General features: G+C 39.3%; 1 protein-coding gene across 3 annotated transcripts; it reads right to left on the reverse strand.

Annotated features, from left to right (window-relative positions):
* Window positions 1-2,327: 2,327 nt before the first annotated feature.
* On the reverse strand, window positions 2,328-15,940 carry LOC103723389 (serine--glyoxylate aminotransferase). Of its 3 annotated transcripts, none has more exons than XM_008814288.4 (6): window positions 15,835-15,940; window positions 14,689-14,964; window positions 7,367-7,651; window positions 4,621-4,987; window positions 4,168-4,378; window positions 2,328-2,617 (listed from the first exon to the last, which is right to left on the reverse strand). In XM_008814288.4, the coding sequence occupies exons 2-6, from the start codon at window positions 14,891-14,893 to the stop codon at window positions 2,480-2,482; spliced, it is 1,206 nt and encodes a 401-aa protein (XP_008812510.1). In that variant the 5' UTR covers window positions 14,894-14,964; window positions 15,835-15,940; the 3' UTR covers window positions 2,328-2,479. The 3 variants fall into 3 exon arrangements, with proteins under 3 accessions (XP_008812510.1, XP_026655867.1, XP_008812513.1); XM_026800066.2 differs by having other exon boundaries at window positions 4,140-4,378; XM_008814291.4 differs by having other exon boundaries at window positions 14,689-14,959; window positions 15,835-15,922.
* Between the last annotated feature and the right edge of the window lie 537 nt (window positions 15,941-16,477).

The following is a 16,477-nucleotide window of genomic DNA, read 5'->3' on the forward strand; positions in this document are numbered from 1 at the left end:
TCCAACACAACTTGATTTTTTTTTGGGATTCGCCTCGATCCCATGCTAAGTCACCATGAATCCAAGAAACTTTTTCTAAGAAAACCCCAAAGGCACACTTACCCTGATGGAGCTTCATGCAGTATTTTCTCAGGGTCTGAAAATTCTTGCCCAAGTTGGCAATATGGTGTTTGGCTTGTTGGCTCTTTACCAGCATGTCGTCAATATACACCTCCATATTATGGCTGATTTGTTCCTTGAACATCTTGCTGACCGAGTGCTGGTAAGTAGCTCATACATTCTTTAGTTCAAGCATTGGTAAGTGGCTCCTACATTCTTTAGTCCAAAGGACATGACCTTATAGAAGTAAAACCCTTTGTTTGTGATGAACGAGGTCTTCTCCTCATCTTCGGGCACCATCTTTTTCTAATTATAGCCTAAGAAAGCATCCATGAAGCTAAGCATCTAGTGTCCTGAAGTGGCAGATATGGTGAACCAATGGTATAGGTCACGCAGCACTTCTAGCATGGCTGCATTAAAGCGGCTGATGTAGTTCTATAAGGACTCATCCTCTCTTTCATTGATGGCAATGAGGGTGCCAAAACCCTTTCTTTGCTACCTGATGCTCATAAAATGGGCAGTGAACATTTTGCTTAGCTGCTTGAATGAGTGAACGAAGCCCGACTATAGCCTAGTGTACCATAACCGACCTATCTTCCATAGTGTAGCAGGGATGGTTCTGCAGAATACTGCATCGGTGCCTCCCTAAAGCATCATGAGAACTTTAAAACTCTCTCTGTGGTCAGTGTATCTATAGTACCATCACAAGTCTCCAGCTACAACATCTTGAATTGAGGAGGAATGGGTTCCTCCATTATTCTTGTCGAGAATGGGGGTTTGGTGGTGAACTCCATGTCCCTCCCTTGCTTGACCTGGTATTGTCTTAGGAACTTGAGAAATCATTCCATCTCCTTGAGCATGTGATCGAGGCTTGCCTCCCTCGTGGAGGCTTTCTCAGATCAGCGACGAGAGGAGTGAGTAGACGCTGACTCATCCTAAGGAGAGGGAATAAGAAGACCAGTGTCAAGTATCCTATGCAGGGCTCTACGGCTGAGAATGGTGGCTATGCAAGGCCTTGTTAGGACTTTGAGGATGGGTATACTGACTCTATGGAGCCCGTCCCCCACTCCGAGAAGGAGAATGATGATCCAGCTGTATCAGGACTTCATGATGGCCTAACTCATGAGCCTATTGCTGCTCTGATTGGCACTTGACTGCTGCAGGTTCTACACAACAACAGGTAAAGCTTGAATCCACTACATGAGCAGTTGGAACTGCTTAGGAGTTATCGCTGGTACTGCCTGCGGTTTTAGTGGGGGTGGAACTCTCCACAAGCTCTGCAAAGAGCCATCTTACTCCTCTAGTGTAATTGGCTGACCATTTAGAAGGTATTGTTGTGCGCTTCGAGACTTCATAGAGACGAGATATTCACTTTCTAAAGAAGAGACCACCTATAATGGGATCATGAACCCTTTCTCTAGCGCCAAACTATGTCGTTGATAACCATCTTGTCCCAAGCGTTGAGTTGGGTAGATGCTGGAGGGCTCGGTGGTGAGCTGCTCGAATCATACAAAGCCATAGTTTGGAATGGATGGTTGTATCCGGGGTCCTAGTCCGTGATCAAACTTCGACCTAAAACAATAAAGATAAAGAAATCCTCTTGTCAGAGTGTTTGGCAGGAAACCCTCTGATACTTAAATCAAGGTGATTCTCAAGGAAGAAATGAGGTTCTTAGTGGGTGATAGTATCATATGTCAAGGCACCAGAGTACTTACTTGGAAGGTCTCCTAAAGAGTAGATTGTATAAGAGAAGGCAAGCGACCATCACCAAGAAATTGGGACATATGGGTCACTATAATTGATAGGCCTATGCACGCTCCGAGAATTAGGCATGGGCATTTTGCACTTATATCATGCCCCACCTGCCTCACTGGAGCAATTTTAAAAACCGTGCAAGGCCGACTATAGGGGTTCTAAAATTTGAAGAGCCACTTGCACGTCTCTAAGCTTGCCACACAGAGGGCTCTGGTTGCCGATTCCAAGGCTTCATGGAAAACTTTGGTTGGTGGCCCTTCGTATGAGCTGCGGTCGGTTCCGAGGCACATCAGACAATTGGCTTCCTCCATTGAACCAAAAGAAATGGTTCACAAAATAGCACATATGATGCTATAATAACGGCATGTTGTTACAATACAAGATTGACAACAATGTCTTTTTTCTACCACTCACCCATTTGCATGGTACCACCTGTCATACTTGCAAATTATGCATAATATGCAGCTTACAAGTAGAAACAAGAAAAGATAACTGACTAGATATAAATATGGAAGTTCTAAATAGAATAATCAAGTATAGAACAGTACATATGGAGAACAAGCCTCACAAGCGTGCAGAATACATGATCATATCTACAGAAAGCCTGAGGAATGTTGATTAAATGTTATATCCTAGAAGGGATCATTGGGATGGTGTTCTGAAGATAAGCAGCTGCAGCTGCCACTCCACTTCCCAGCTTGACTGGGCAGCCGAGATCCTTGAGTATCATCTCCACTCCACTAAGACAGCCCAGCAGTTGCAGCTGCAGAATTTTAACAAAGGTCAGATATATTAGATAAAATCTAGTCATCAAGCCTTATTGATGAAAACCTTTCTGTCCAAGCATTAATGATGCTTGTAATGAATCATTATAATAAGCAAAACTGATGAATGAGTTCTTGTTACTATGAATCAAAGTGAAAAAAGAAACGAACTTCCTTGTTACAATAATGAATCACAAAATGATGCTTATAATTTATCACCAACAAATCATACATTTTAACAAATAAAATACAAAGTTAAAATAATATCTTTCATTTTAAAGTCCTCCAGTATTATTTAAGAAACTGAAGCTTCAGTTCTAGTCAGTTCATGAGCGGTTTCCAATTCAACCAAACTTTGTGATCAATTATATCAAAGGCCTCAGGAGTTGCAAGACAAGTTGAATATCTCCATATAGCTTCGGAAAGGAGGGAAGATGGCTTTCTCTAAAATGGTATACATATCTTTCTAAATGTTGAACAATTGAGAAGATTCAAACTACTAAATTAAGCTCTAGATGACAATGATCACGGGACAAAAATCAAAAGAAAGCTTAGCATCAGACACAGAATTGTTTTAAAAAAGTAAATGCAAGGTCTAGGTTTAGTGGTCTAAATCATATGAAGTATCTAATATTATACTACTCTTAATCAAGGTTTAGTGGCGATGAATTGATATCTTGCCTACTTATTGACCTAAAGATCACTACACTACCTAAGGTTTTCTATCCCAATATGTTGTTTTAGATCTCATGATCAGTCGTAAAAGAGAGAATGCTTAGCGTGGAAATATAGCTGTGCTAATATGAGCAAATGATATGGCAGATTACTATTTGTCAGATCCACAATGGAAAATGGTTACTTAAAAATATGAGAATGGAGAAATTCCAAGTGTTACTTTTAGGCATTCAAGCTATGATCTCTCTTGCAGCAGTAGCAGTGCTAGAAAAAATTATCCATGTGGAATATGATGATGATGAAGAATAGTTTCAAATTTTCCACAAGGGTTAGTCCATTCCTACAACCCACCACTTGGATTTGCAGCCAGCCGACAGCACCATGACAAGTTAGAACATGATATAAAAGAATTCTCAAACCTTTTGGTTACGACAGCTATATACATGAACCATCAATAATGTGAAGTTCGACGTGGAGGGTTTAACTTCAGTGTTTATTTTAAGAAGACAAGTCACAGGCATATATGGAAAAAGAACACTTGTAAACTCAATAGTAACAATTTCTGTGCTTGTAAACTCATATTGGTAAGGGAAAGACATAAGCGTGCTTCTTGTTTAGCAGAAATTACTCTAGGACAGTATGCATTTATTAGCATACGGCAATCCACAAGAAATAAATATATACCTTCTATCTGAATAAAAGAACAAAACTAACAACATCTCAATCCCTAAATTGGACGGAGATGCTAACTTACAAAAGGAAATTGATATCTCAGTCCATTTCAAAGTCTACCTTCATAAAAGCAATTGTATCTATTTAATAGGTCCTCCAAATATGCAAACTTACTTGAAAGACCAAAGGAAGAAGAGAATACCTCATTGAGGTTTCCTAGATGTCCTATTCTGAACACCTTTCCTGCCACTTTGTTCAAGCCCAAACCTAAGCTTAAATTGTACCTCTTCCATGCCCTCCTAACGACCTCAGCACTGTCAATATAAGGTGGAACCACCACTGCAGTTACTGTGTCACTAAACCATTCTTCCTTCTGTGTGCAGTTCTTCAAGCCCCAAGCCTCAACAGCTAGTCTGCATACTCGAATTGTGAACAAAAGTATTATTCAATTTAAGATAAGCTGCAGAAGCCAGAGAGCTTCATCAAATATAAGAAAATAGGATGATGATTCAGGAGTCAAAAAGATTTCATATGCATATATACTTATATTTTCCCTAGCAACAAGGATAGATATAGTAATATTGCTAGAGTAGACCCAAGTCAAGCATAAATTTGATGACAGAGATGTATACATTAAGATCAGATATGTGTTGACCTTGTTGCTTTACCCAAACGGCCGTGCCTTGCAATTACATTATCAAGTCCTTCCTCAAATATAAGATCCAAAGCTGCTCTAAGCCCATACAACAGTTGGATCGAAGGAGTGTAAGGCCAATAAGTTCCCAGTTTATAGAATTTCAGGTAGTCATTCCAGTCAAAGAACACCCTTACTGATTTGGCCATCTTAGAGGCTTCCAATGCCTTGGGGCTAGCACAGATAATGCCCATTCCAGTAGGCAAAGAAAGAGCTTTCTGTGAGCCAGTTAAAGCTACATCAACTCCCCATTCATCCATTCGAAAATCAAGAGCACATATTGATGACACACCGTCAACAAGAAGCAGCGCAGGATGCCTGTACTCATCTGCAGTGCCATATTGACAGCATGAGAAGGTTAATTAGAAAAGGGAATTTCATCAGAGCAAGCCTCACCACTCGAAGAAGACAATTAACACTTAAATGGGTTGTAGAAACAGGGTTGAAACTATGCATATTTTCCTGATACTAATATAACATTATAAGCCCAAGGTAAAATGAGAAAATGACCTCAGCATTATATAAACTGTACTACATCGTTCCTTTGTTTGCTCACATTTAACACATGATAATTGAAGTGCTTAAAGAACTAAAAACAAAAAGTATGAATCTTAAATCATGTTCATACAATATAAAGAGAAAAAAAAGATCCATACCTTCATGACAAAATTCCATGACTAACCCTTGAAATTCAAAAATTTTGATGAATATACAAGATTTGCAAGAAACTATGATAGATTTCTAACATAAGAGGGTCCAAATCATGCAAATCCATCTTATAAGAGGTCCAATCTAATCCACAAATTTCTCCTATTTTCATTGCCCCCGGCCCGCTACCATAAAGGATAAAAAAAACTAAAACTTGATGATAATCACTTTTGCCTGAATTATTTGGAAATAGAAAAGAGAAAAATTTGGGCATCTAAGATAGGCAAAAGTAAGTTACACGGAAGGAAATCAAGAAACACGTGAATGAAAGTTTTCTGCTTCTGAATTAGGAAAACCACCAATTTTGCACAGATTTAAATTCATATATGGGCTGCAGATCAATATTAATTATAGTTCTTGTAAAATTTATGGAAAACAGGTGGGGAGTGGGGACTACTGTTTAAGACAGTTTGACAATATAAAGCATCACAAAGCCAAAGACTTCATACTTAAGACTCTAGCACTAGCTTGAAGCCCTACCCTCTTTTCCTCTCTCATTTTGCTACACAAGCACTATCCTCTAATCAATCAAAGCACCTTTATTGATAATTGTTGCGGGGACGGCGCTTTGGCCGGAGCCTCGCGCAACAGCATAGCCCACATTAAGCTAGCAGAGAAAGAGGACTGTGTTCCCCACGAGGTATTGTCCGCTTTGGGTATGGGCCATTCCTGGTCCCCCACCTCCGTAGGGTACGGGCCATTCCTGGTCCCCCATCCCTCATGGTTTTGCCCTTCAAAAGGCGCCTCGAGAGGAAAGGGTTTTGCCCCCTAATTAAGACATAGAACCTTTCCGCTACTAGCCGATGTGAGACTAAATTCGACAGCCCCCCACAACATAGCCCCCCTAGCGGAAAGGTTCAGTGCGCCTTCCAATCCTAGAGGTAACCTGCGGCAGGGAGCGCCCCCTACCTGGCGCGCCATTTGTTGCGGGGACGACGCTTTGGCCGAAGCCTCGCGCAACAGCATAGCCCACATTAAGCTAGCAGAGAAAGAGGACTGTGTTCCCCACGAGGTATTGTCCGTTTTGGGTACGGGTCATTCCTGTTCCCCCGTTCCTCACGGTTTTGTCCTTCAAAAGGCGCCTCGAGAGGAAAGAGCTTTGCCCCCCAATAAGGCACAGAACCTTTCCGCTACTAGCCGATATGGGACTAAATTCGGCAGCCCCCCCAACAATAATGAATTCTATATTGGCCAAGTTTAGATCAATTGGGTTCATAAATTTCTTTAGTCATTTTCTAGACATCAAATTATATAACTCTTCTTATAAAATTACAATATGTAGGTTTGACATATTTCAGAATATTTCCTTCAGAAGTCTTCTAGGTGTTTCTAGTTTACAGGCGCTTTGGAACAACATCATCTTGTTTAGCCTCACTTATAGCAACCCTACAATATGCTTCCTTTTCAGGTAATTTGGTAAAGGATTTTAAATTTTTAATGATATGCTAGTGATAATCTATATGTTGCTGCATATTTGTTTATAAACATCTATTGAAGCCTCGAAACCAACATTGTATGAAACGATGATCTAGTGTTCATAATCTTTCCACAAGCCATCAAAGACTTGCACATAACCAATCATTTTAGATATTCTTCTAACCACTATCATGTATTTACCAACATATACTAAATCACAAAATGGTTAAGGCTTTGTTGTTTTCCAAGTCAGGAGGAACTAACAAATTAGAGTCGCCCTTAAGCTTCCCCTTTTCTGGTAGAAACCTTCCCTTAAATTTGGTTAAAAAACACATAAAACTTGCTTCCATATACGTCACATTTTAAGATAAACAATATTCTTGTGACCAATCTACGTAATATTTTTGCAACTTTGGAGTTAATAGAAAAAGTAAATTCACTTCAATAATCAAACTAGTTTATTATGCTGCAAGCAGGATTCCTTAAGAATATAGAACATATCACTTAAAGTAGGCAACCATATAAACAACCCATGAAGCATCAATACAATTTCAGATTAAATGTCAATAAATTCTATGCTTACCTAGAAGGTTCCTTACAGCTGACAAATTATTGGTGACTCCAGTTGCTGTCTCGTTGTGGACAATACAGATGGCCTTAATTGTGTGAGCCCTGTCTGCTGCTAGCTTCATTGCCAGTATATCAAGATTGGCGCCTTGTCCCCACTCACTTTCTATGACATCAACATCAAATTTGAGGCGTTGTTGTTGATCAATCCAGAGAAGACTGAATTGCCCAATGAGAAAGGACACAATTCTGTCACCAGGTGATAATGTGTTTGTTAATGCACTTTCCCAAGCTCCAGTACCTGGATGAAGGCACCACATCAATACAGATGGATTATGCAAACAAAAGATATAATATGAATACAACCTTGTAAGAAAGCATAAATATCACAGGATTATCTAAATAAATATATCCTAAATACACAATTTTTTTTTTTTTCTCTCGGGGAGTGGGGTTAGAAACCATTAAAAGGATCTGTGTGGAACATAAAACTATTAGCTTTGACAGGTACTGGAAGATAAATATACTATATTATGGGTGAGCAATATTATAATGTAAACTGCAGTGATATGTCCGAATATATGATTTTATCCCTTAATATTATAGCATTAACAAATAAAATTTGTAAGGATCTGAGCCATTTGGCTTAGTTTGGAACCATCTTAAGGATTCTAAATCAGAAGTTAAGCAAGAAAATTTAAAGCTTATGGTCTGCATTATTGGTACTTCATATGGACATGCACATTTGCTCCCTGACGCAATAACAAAAGATTGAAGAAAACCGACAGCTTAACAAGACTTTTTGCGAAAAAAATGTAAATATAAGCTTTAAAAGCAAATATCAGGTTTTTCAATGATTGATATCAACGAGATCTTCTTAACAAAGCATAATAGAATAGCCACCCGGTAGTTCTCAATGTCATGCTAAATTATTTAAAGCACATTGTGAAGGAAAAGGTAGATATATAAATTAAATATAAGAACTTCTAAAATGGTTAAGCACATTTTTGTTATAAATATGACAAATTCAATGGTGCCAATGTTATTTAGTACCATGGGATTTAAAGTTCTCAAAATAATTACCGTGTTTATGCAAACACCTTTAAAAAGTCCATCACCGCGCTTTACCACCTCGAAAACTTGAAAACAGTCTATGTTATTTAAGCATGTGTAGATTTTCTGTTTGGGCGATGTGGGACTAAACCCACCTCGTGAGGTCCTTCACCCCCTTTAGAATAGAAGAGGGGAGAGGAGGCAGCCATGGCCGCCGCCGCCTCCCCGGCAGCCGCTGCGCCCCGCCCCTCCGGGCGAGCCGACAGCGGCTGCGACCCGGCAGCCATGGCCGCCGCCGCCTACGGCTGCCATGGCCGATGGCGGAAGGGGAAAAGGGGAGAGAAGGCCACGGCCGCCGCCGAGGCGCCGAGGCCTCCTCTCCCGGTGGCCGAAATGCCCACTGGCCGGGCGCGGCCAGGGATCTCCGATGGGACGCGCCACCATAAAAAAAAAAAAAGAAAAAAAAAAAGGGGGATGAAGGGGGTCTTCTTCCCACCGTGTCTTCTTCCCGTCGGAAGGAGCGGCGCGGCGCCGTGCGCTCACGCCGGCGTCCGCTCCGGCCACATGGGAGGAGGAGGGAGGAGGCGGCCGCCGCCGGCGGTTTGGCTCCCTCTTCTTCTCGCTCTTTGGATCAGTTGGGGAAGAAGATGAAGGAGAAGAGGTTTCGGGTTTGGGCGTGAAACCCAAAACCCGAATCTGTTTGGCTAAAATGGACTCGTTACAGTTAACCCCATGCGGGGTGCAAATGGGTCGGATCGGACCGGATCCTAGGTGACCCCGATCCGACCCGATTTTTTTTCGGATCCTAATTTTGGATCCAAATTCGACCCGGTTGAAGATCGGATCGGGTCGGGTCGGATCCGAGTTGGGTCCGGATCGGATCTGGGTCCGAGTCGGGTCAAGTTCGGATTCGAATCGGGTCCAATTTTTTTGTATTTTTGGAAAAGAATTTGAGCAAATCTAATTTGGTCATATTATGACTTGAAAGACTTGCAATTGACCTCCAGTCAGAACAGATGGCCCCGACTTACTAAGTAAGTCGGCCTACAAGCCAAATTTCATATCACGCTATTTTTTGTCCATATGACTGATTGGACGGAACTTGGCGTCTCCCAGCGCCCCTCTCACGAGGGCAAAAAAAAATCCGAGACCTTCTTCCAAAATCCAATTCCATTGCAGAAAACTGGCACATGACCCATATTCAGTTCGGTGTTCCCTCACTTCCTCCTTGTAAAAGTTAAAAAAAAAACAGAAACCAAAAAACCAAAAGGAAAAAAAAAAAAAAAAAAGCCAGCTACCGAGACACCAGAGGTATCAACAATGTAATGGACCGAGAGAGGATCCTGACGGACCAATAGTGCCACAACCCACAAAAAAAAAAAAAAAAACTTTCTTTTGCTTTTTCCCCCTCTCTCTTTCTCTCTTTGGGTCCATTCGGTAACCCAGACCCGACCCAGAAAATGATTCGGGTTCAATTTTAGGATCCGACCCGGATCCGCGGGTCCTAAAATTCGGGGTCGGGTCGGGTCTACGCGGGTCGGGCCGGGTCGGATCTCGGGTCAACCCGACCCATTTGCAGCCTTACTGCCGTATGTAATTCAAATAGCTTCCGAAATTTATAATTAATCCCAGAGGAAATCTGAATTACATAAAGGCCTCTGAATATGTTTGATATATCCCTGGCACACCTTATTTCACAAAAAGGGTCTTCAGAGACTTACATATGGTTCCCAGACGTAAGTTTTATTACATACAAGTCCTCAAATATATTTATTTGGTCCCAATACTCAAGTTTCATTACAGAATAGTACACTGATAATTACATATTGATCCCTATAATAAATTTATTGCATAAATAATCAATTTAGATGCTTTCTTATGATGAATCATGATTCTTTAAATTATTTATATTTTTATAATCCATGATGATACATGCAAAAAAATATAAAGATGATTAAATTTTTGCATATTTGTGATAACGAGCCAAAACATCCCATAAATTTTTGAATGCTTTAATTTAGTCAATAAAAAGTCTTTTATCACCGTCTCATGAAATTGAATATTTGCATCATACATAATGACCCGGCCCCGAAGGAAAGTCATTATATAAGGTTAATGATGTAATTAAATAATATTATTAGTATGATATTTATGATGAAATCTTGTTGGATATCTAGTAAAATTATCTATTGAATAACGGTGTCTAAGAAAAGCTTGTCAAAAAGGCAAACGTGCCTAAAAAAGGCTGGTATCTAAGTGAGCCTAGTGCTCCACCACCGATCTAGAGCTGATCTGTCTGTTATTCTTTGGATTTTTCTACTAAACATCTAAAGTTCATTAACTATCATACTGAATTTAGTTTTATTATAAAGGGGTAAATCATGTAAAGTTATTATTTAGGATAATTAAGATGAATTATAATAATTCATATAAGGTATGTATCCCATTAAATCTTTATTTTGATACCATTTTAAAGAGAATGTCATGATAATTTGGGAGTAGCCACAGCATCTTAAATTATTATGACATATAATTTTGGATCACATTTGGAGTCGTGAGATAAAATTACGGGACTAAATGGTATCTAATATTACAATTAAGTCTTATTGTTTGGGATAATTAAAATGAATTATAATAATTCATATAAAATATTTATCCCATTAAAGCTTTATTTTGATACCGTTTTTAAAGAAAAATGTCATGATAATTTGGAAGTAGCCACAGCATCTTGAATTATTATGATCTGTAATTTTGGATCACATTTAAAGTCGTGAGACAAAATTAAGAAATTAAATGGTATCTAATATTACAATTAAGTCTTATTATTTGGGATAATTAAAATGAATTATAATAATTTATATAAAATATTTATTCCATTAAAGCTTTATTTTGATACTGTTATTAAAGAAAAACGTCATGATAATTTGGGAGTAGCCACATCATCTTAAATTATTATGAAGTGTAATTTTGGATCACATTCAGAGTTGTGAGACAAAATTAAGAGATTAAATGATATCTAATATTGCAATTAAGTTAGTAAAATAATTATTATGCCCACAGAAAAATAATTATTTTATTATCTTAATTGGAATAAGATAGTGAATTCATCACTAAAATGAGAATTTTCTATGTCTACAGAGAATGAAATTTTTTTATTTTTAGTGTGTGATATTTACTAGTCTTATTAATAAAGTTTAAGTGAATTCAATGCATGTTGCAATCTTTGCCCGCAGGGAGGTTTGAATTTACTTTAATTTTGGAAATATTTCATAGCATAATATGTTCTTGGTTTTTACAATTATTTCTACTGCTTTTTTGAGTACTGAATCATCTTGGGTTCCATTATTGAGTGGTGATAATTATTCTAACTGGAAAGATAAAATTTCGTTGACTTTGGGGTGCATGGACCTTGATTTGGGGCTTCATGTGGATGAACCACCTATCCCTACGGAATCAAGTTCGCCAACTGATAAGACTTCTTATGAGCGGTGGGAGCGATCTAATCGCTTATGTTTGATGCTCATTAAGTCTTATATTAGTAATGGCATCAGAGGTTCAATCCCTGATTGTTATAAGTTAAAGGATTATGCAAAGGCCATAGAAGAGCAGTTTATCAGCTCTGATAAGGCATTGGTTAGCACCCTGATGAAAAGACTTTCAGACATGAGGCATAACGGTTCTAAAAGTGTGCATGAATATATTATGGAGATGCGTGATATTGCTGCTCGACTTAGAGGTTTAAAGATAGAGATTTCAGAGTCATTTTTGGTACATTTTATTTTGAACTCTCTTCCTAAGGAATATGGTTCTTTTAAAATTTCCTATAACACACATAAGGAAAAATGGTCAATTAATGAACTTTTGACCATGTGTGTTCAAAAGGAAGAGACATTAAAGCATAAGACTCTTGAAATACACACACGCACGCACGCGCGCGTACAGTACACATCTAACGGTTTGCTCAACTCATGAAGATATTAAGTGGTGAGCATCAATAATTAAGATAGTTGGAAGATATCTGTCAATGACATATTTAAGAGTGAAGATTAGGAAGGAGCTGATGTATTGGGGTTAATGGTCCTTTATAATCTGGTCAAATTGGCTGCTTAGCTTTTTGGTGGAAAGGTAGACCACTTGGACCAAATCACGAATCAACATGTTAGATTTTTGTTTAATTACAGTTTATGTGGGATTAATATCACAATCTAAGGGACAGTAGGAGATTGAAGCATCAAAATTCAGTTATGTAGTCCAAGTCTAAGCTCAGATGTATATGTTTTGGAGTCCTAGTTATAATTCAGAATTTAGTTGAAATTTACTTCTTTTAAATTGTTTTTCTTGGATGATATTTCTTAGAAGTTCTACATTGTAAAACTAAACATGTGATGGCCCGGTCCACTTAATCGACAAGACCCAGCCACAGCCCAACATAGCTTGTAGTAGCCCAGCTCCTTGGGCTTGTGGGCCGGCCCGAAGAGGCTAGGCCCAAGGCCAATCGGGGCCGTGGCAGAGAAGACTCCTAACCAAAGTCTTCTTCCTCCCCTGATCCTAGAATCTGAGAGACCTATGGTGATCCAAACACTGGATAAGCTCTAGGATTTCATCTATTTAAGATCCTCCCTATCCTCCATTGAATTCCATCACCAATCTCTCGAGGATTAGTCGTGATCGCAAGCTTCTTTTCCAGATTTCTTTCTTGGATCTCAGTCATAAAAGTCATCGAACCACCTCGCCAGACCGAGGGAATCGCCCTATGCCTTCTTTTTCTAGTTTTCTAGCCGATGATGTACCATGATTCAAGCCAGCAAATCGCCAGAATCCCCTCGAAGTAGGGGTGCACTATTTCGGTCACCTTCTTCATTGTTCACCATTGTCGGCCGCTGGAATAGGCTGAGCTTCGCCACCTCCCAAGATCTCTAAGATAGTGTGGCCGTCAGCCAGGAGATCGGCCATGATCTAGGCCAAGTTGTTGTGGATATCCCATGTTTCATCTTGATCTTCCTCTCCTCTTTTCTACATCGGTCGGCCACCATCGCCGGTGGTGCCACAACTGAAAGATGCCCTTGGCTGCCACCAACGGAGCTCGACCACCCTAGCCATTGCCCCCTTTGATTTGAAGAAGAAGAGGGAGAGATGAGCTCTTTCCCTATTTTGGGGAAGAAGAAGAGAGCCTCTCTCTTCTTTCTCTCTTCTCTCTTCTCTCTCCTCTCTCTTTCTCTTTCCTCTCTCTTTTTGTTTTCTCTTCCTCTCTTTCTCTCTCTTTGCATGGTTTAATGTACCCAGCAGGAAAGTCCCAGATATTTTCTTTATGGACCCAAGTTGACCCCAGTAAAAGATCCTCGACCAGTATTGCTACGACCACCCGTCATGCTAGCCTTCACTCTGCCATTCGTCGACCCTCTTTGGGCCCCCACCATCAACAACCTAGCATGTTGCCCTTGCTATATTTGATACCTATTCCTTAATCTAATAATTTGGGAAGCACTTGTTTGACTAATTTCGGCAATCGGGAACCACTGGACTCTATCATCATTAGTCTCTATTGTGTTATCCATACTCTGATTCTTGTTTCATAAGTTGACTTATTTGATTGGCTAGAGTAGACCGACCCAAATTATTGAACACTGCTACCTAGTCGACCTTATCCTTCCTTTACTCCGATTTTTATTAGCTACCATTGTACCCATAATTGATAACCCCTAATCTATTATCCTTTTTTGATTGGATATGTGTTTTCTAACAAGATGGATTGAGTTGTGTCGTGCTGACCGATAGCATTGTCATCTAACTAGCCTCGTACTTCATTCTATATGAATCTATTTTCATAGTCGGCCCTAGTTTTGCATGGGGATGTTGCAGTTATCCGAATAGGAAGAAGCCCAATGAGATCTTATACTCTAGTTTCTAAATCGAGGTAAGGCACTAACTCTTTATTTGTTTTAATTTTCAATTAAAGGAGGATAAAAAATATGGGTAACTCAAATATTAGAACTCTAAAATTAGGTAATTACTGAAAAAATCATTCATTAATATTGCAAGTGATTGTATGGTTTTATATTGATATTAAATTGACTGAATATGTTAGGTGTAGTTTGGTAGCGTTGTAGCTGCGTTGGATTGCAATAGAGATAAAGATTCCTTTACTTTATCACCAATACACATATATATTTTTAGTGATTTGTACTAGTGGATTTGCATTGAGAGATTTGCATATCCAATTAGGAAGATGCAGAATATGAGAAAAATCTAAACATTAACTGATATTATCTTTGACATATGTAATACCTGTCGTGGGAATTAGGAAAGGAGTTCCACTTGTTGTCTTGAAGATTTTCTTAACATCCTCGAGAAGAGTCTTTGTCAATGCAGGCACGGCAGGGGACCTGTAATCCTCATTATTCCTGTTCATGGCCCGTATCACAGGCTCTGGGATATTCACAGGCCCTGGAACAAAGAGATGGTTTCTGCCAGGTCCATATACATAATCCATCCTTTGTTGCAAATTCAAGTTGACCAAAGATCGCCTGCTCGTTAACGTTCGCTTAGCTCAACAAAGCTATCCTACAAGAAATTACAAAAACAAGCTCAGCTTAGCAGTGCGTCTTTTTGCTCAGAATGATGATTACCAGGATGCTCAAGGGAAAAGAAAGGTTACAAAAGTGAGTCAGGGTTCAATTCAAGATATAATGATTTAAATCTTTTCAGGGACTATTATGAATAAAAAAAAGACCATAAATACAGTTTATTGATAAGAAAATCAAAGTATATTAGTGTTGTCCATGCCAACAAAGAAGCTAGTGTTATGAATCACAGTATTAAAGAGCATCTAAACTAGTGGACCATCGTCGGACTGGAGGAAGGGGATGAGTGACAAAACGAGGCTTGAGTCCAAAGTCCCCTAGCAGATAATTAAGAGACTACCATTTTGCAACAATAGCACCCATAATTGCACACCGTCAAACACTTCGGTGTTTCACAAAAGCATGAAGCCGAGGACCAAATGGATCGAAATAAAATAATAATAATAATAATAATAATTGTTAAAACCGGCAGCACTAAGACAAAAATATCAACAACACACATATGAACTAGGGAGAAAAAAAGTATTGATTCATAATATTAAGCAAGCATTCTACGTTTGAATTTTTAACTTCCATCCTGCCACAAGTAACATAGGAAGCGCACGCATGATAGGTTTGAAGGATTGCAATAGATATATCTAGACATCCCTGCAGCTAATAATGAAAATAACCAACTTCGGGGAGAAAAAAAGCTTACTATTTCCTAAAGAAAGCATAGACATCTCAAAATTATTTGCAAAAGACATCTTTATTCTCTCAGAGCTGAACAAAATCACGGAGTATCTAATATAAATGTACAGGGAACAGGGGGAGATTTTTTTTTTTCCCTAAAAAATAAATAAAAGAATACCTTGCTCTTTTAGCTTGGCAATCTTCTCCAAGGAAAACGCCGGAAAGCTTCCTGAGAGCTTCCGGTTTTGGTGGGCCAAATGGAGAGAAGAGTGGTGGAGGTATATAGGGAAGGAAATGGGATAGGGGGGCGGGAATCAGGGGAGCAAGGAAGGCGAATGGTCAGCATCCGGATCCCAGGTGGCAGATAAGAGAGCTGGGCGGGCACGGAATCGTGCGGCGGCGAGAGAAGAGCGCCAAATAACTGATAACTCCTTATATGCGTGATTAACTTAAAGGAAATTTTAGCTTATTTGTTTGAATTCTGGGGGGGAGGGCCATGTAGATTAGGATGAGAAAGCTGGGGTGGAAAAACTCTTTGGTGCGGAAAAGCTGTGGCAGCCACAACATTTTTCTTGCCATATGAGAATTTAAATGGAAGTGGACCGGACCAAAAAGTTCCCACCAAAAATTTCAACCATATTATAACTAGCTGATCAAGATCTAGATTCATCTTCATATCAATTATTTTAGTTGGTAAAGTTACTGAGAATTGTTATGTGTAATCTGAGTTCGACCGACACCGTTTAAAATTTATTCTCTCAATGAATTCGATGTGGTTTTGAACTTTTAATTACCAAAAAAGAAAAGCATGGGATCTAAAA

The sequence above is a fragment of the Phoenix dactylifera genome, unplaced genomic scaffold, assembly GCF_009389715.1.
Source record: "Phoenix dactylifera cultivar Barhee BC4 unplaced genomic scaffold, palm_55x_up_171113_PBpolish2nd_filt_p 000164F, whole genome shotgun sequence".
Lineage (NCBI taxonomy): Eukaryota > Viridiplantae > Streptophyta > Magnoliopsida > Arecales > Arecaceae > Phoenix > Phoenix dactylifera.

What these genes read in the sequence shown, in the direction of transcription:
- LOC103723389 (XM_008814288.4), bottom strand. Translation starts at nt 14,893, where the DNA reads ATGGATTATGTATATGGACCTGGCAGAAACCATCTCTTTGTTCCAGGG. An exon ending in AGCTGTAAGGAACCTTCTAG is followed by an intron (nt 4,988 to 7,366) that starts GTAAGCATAGAA and finishes ATGGCACTGCAG; the next exon opens with ATGAGTACAGGCATCCTGCG. An exon ending in ATCTAGGAAACCTCAATGAG is followed by an intron (nt 2,618 to 4,167) that starts GTATTCTCTTCT and finishes AAAATTCTGCAG; the next exon opens with CTGCAACTGCTGGGCTGTCT.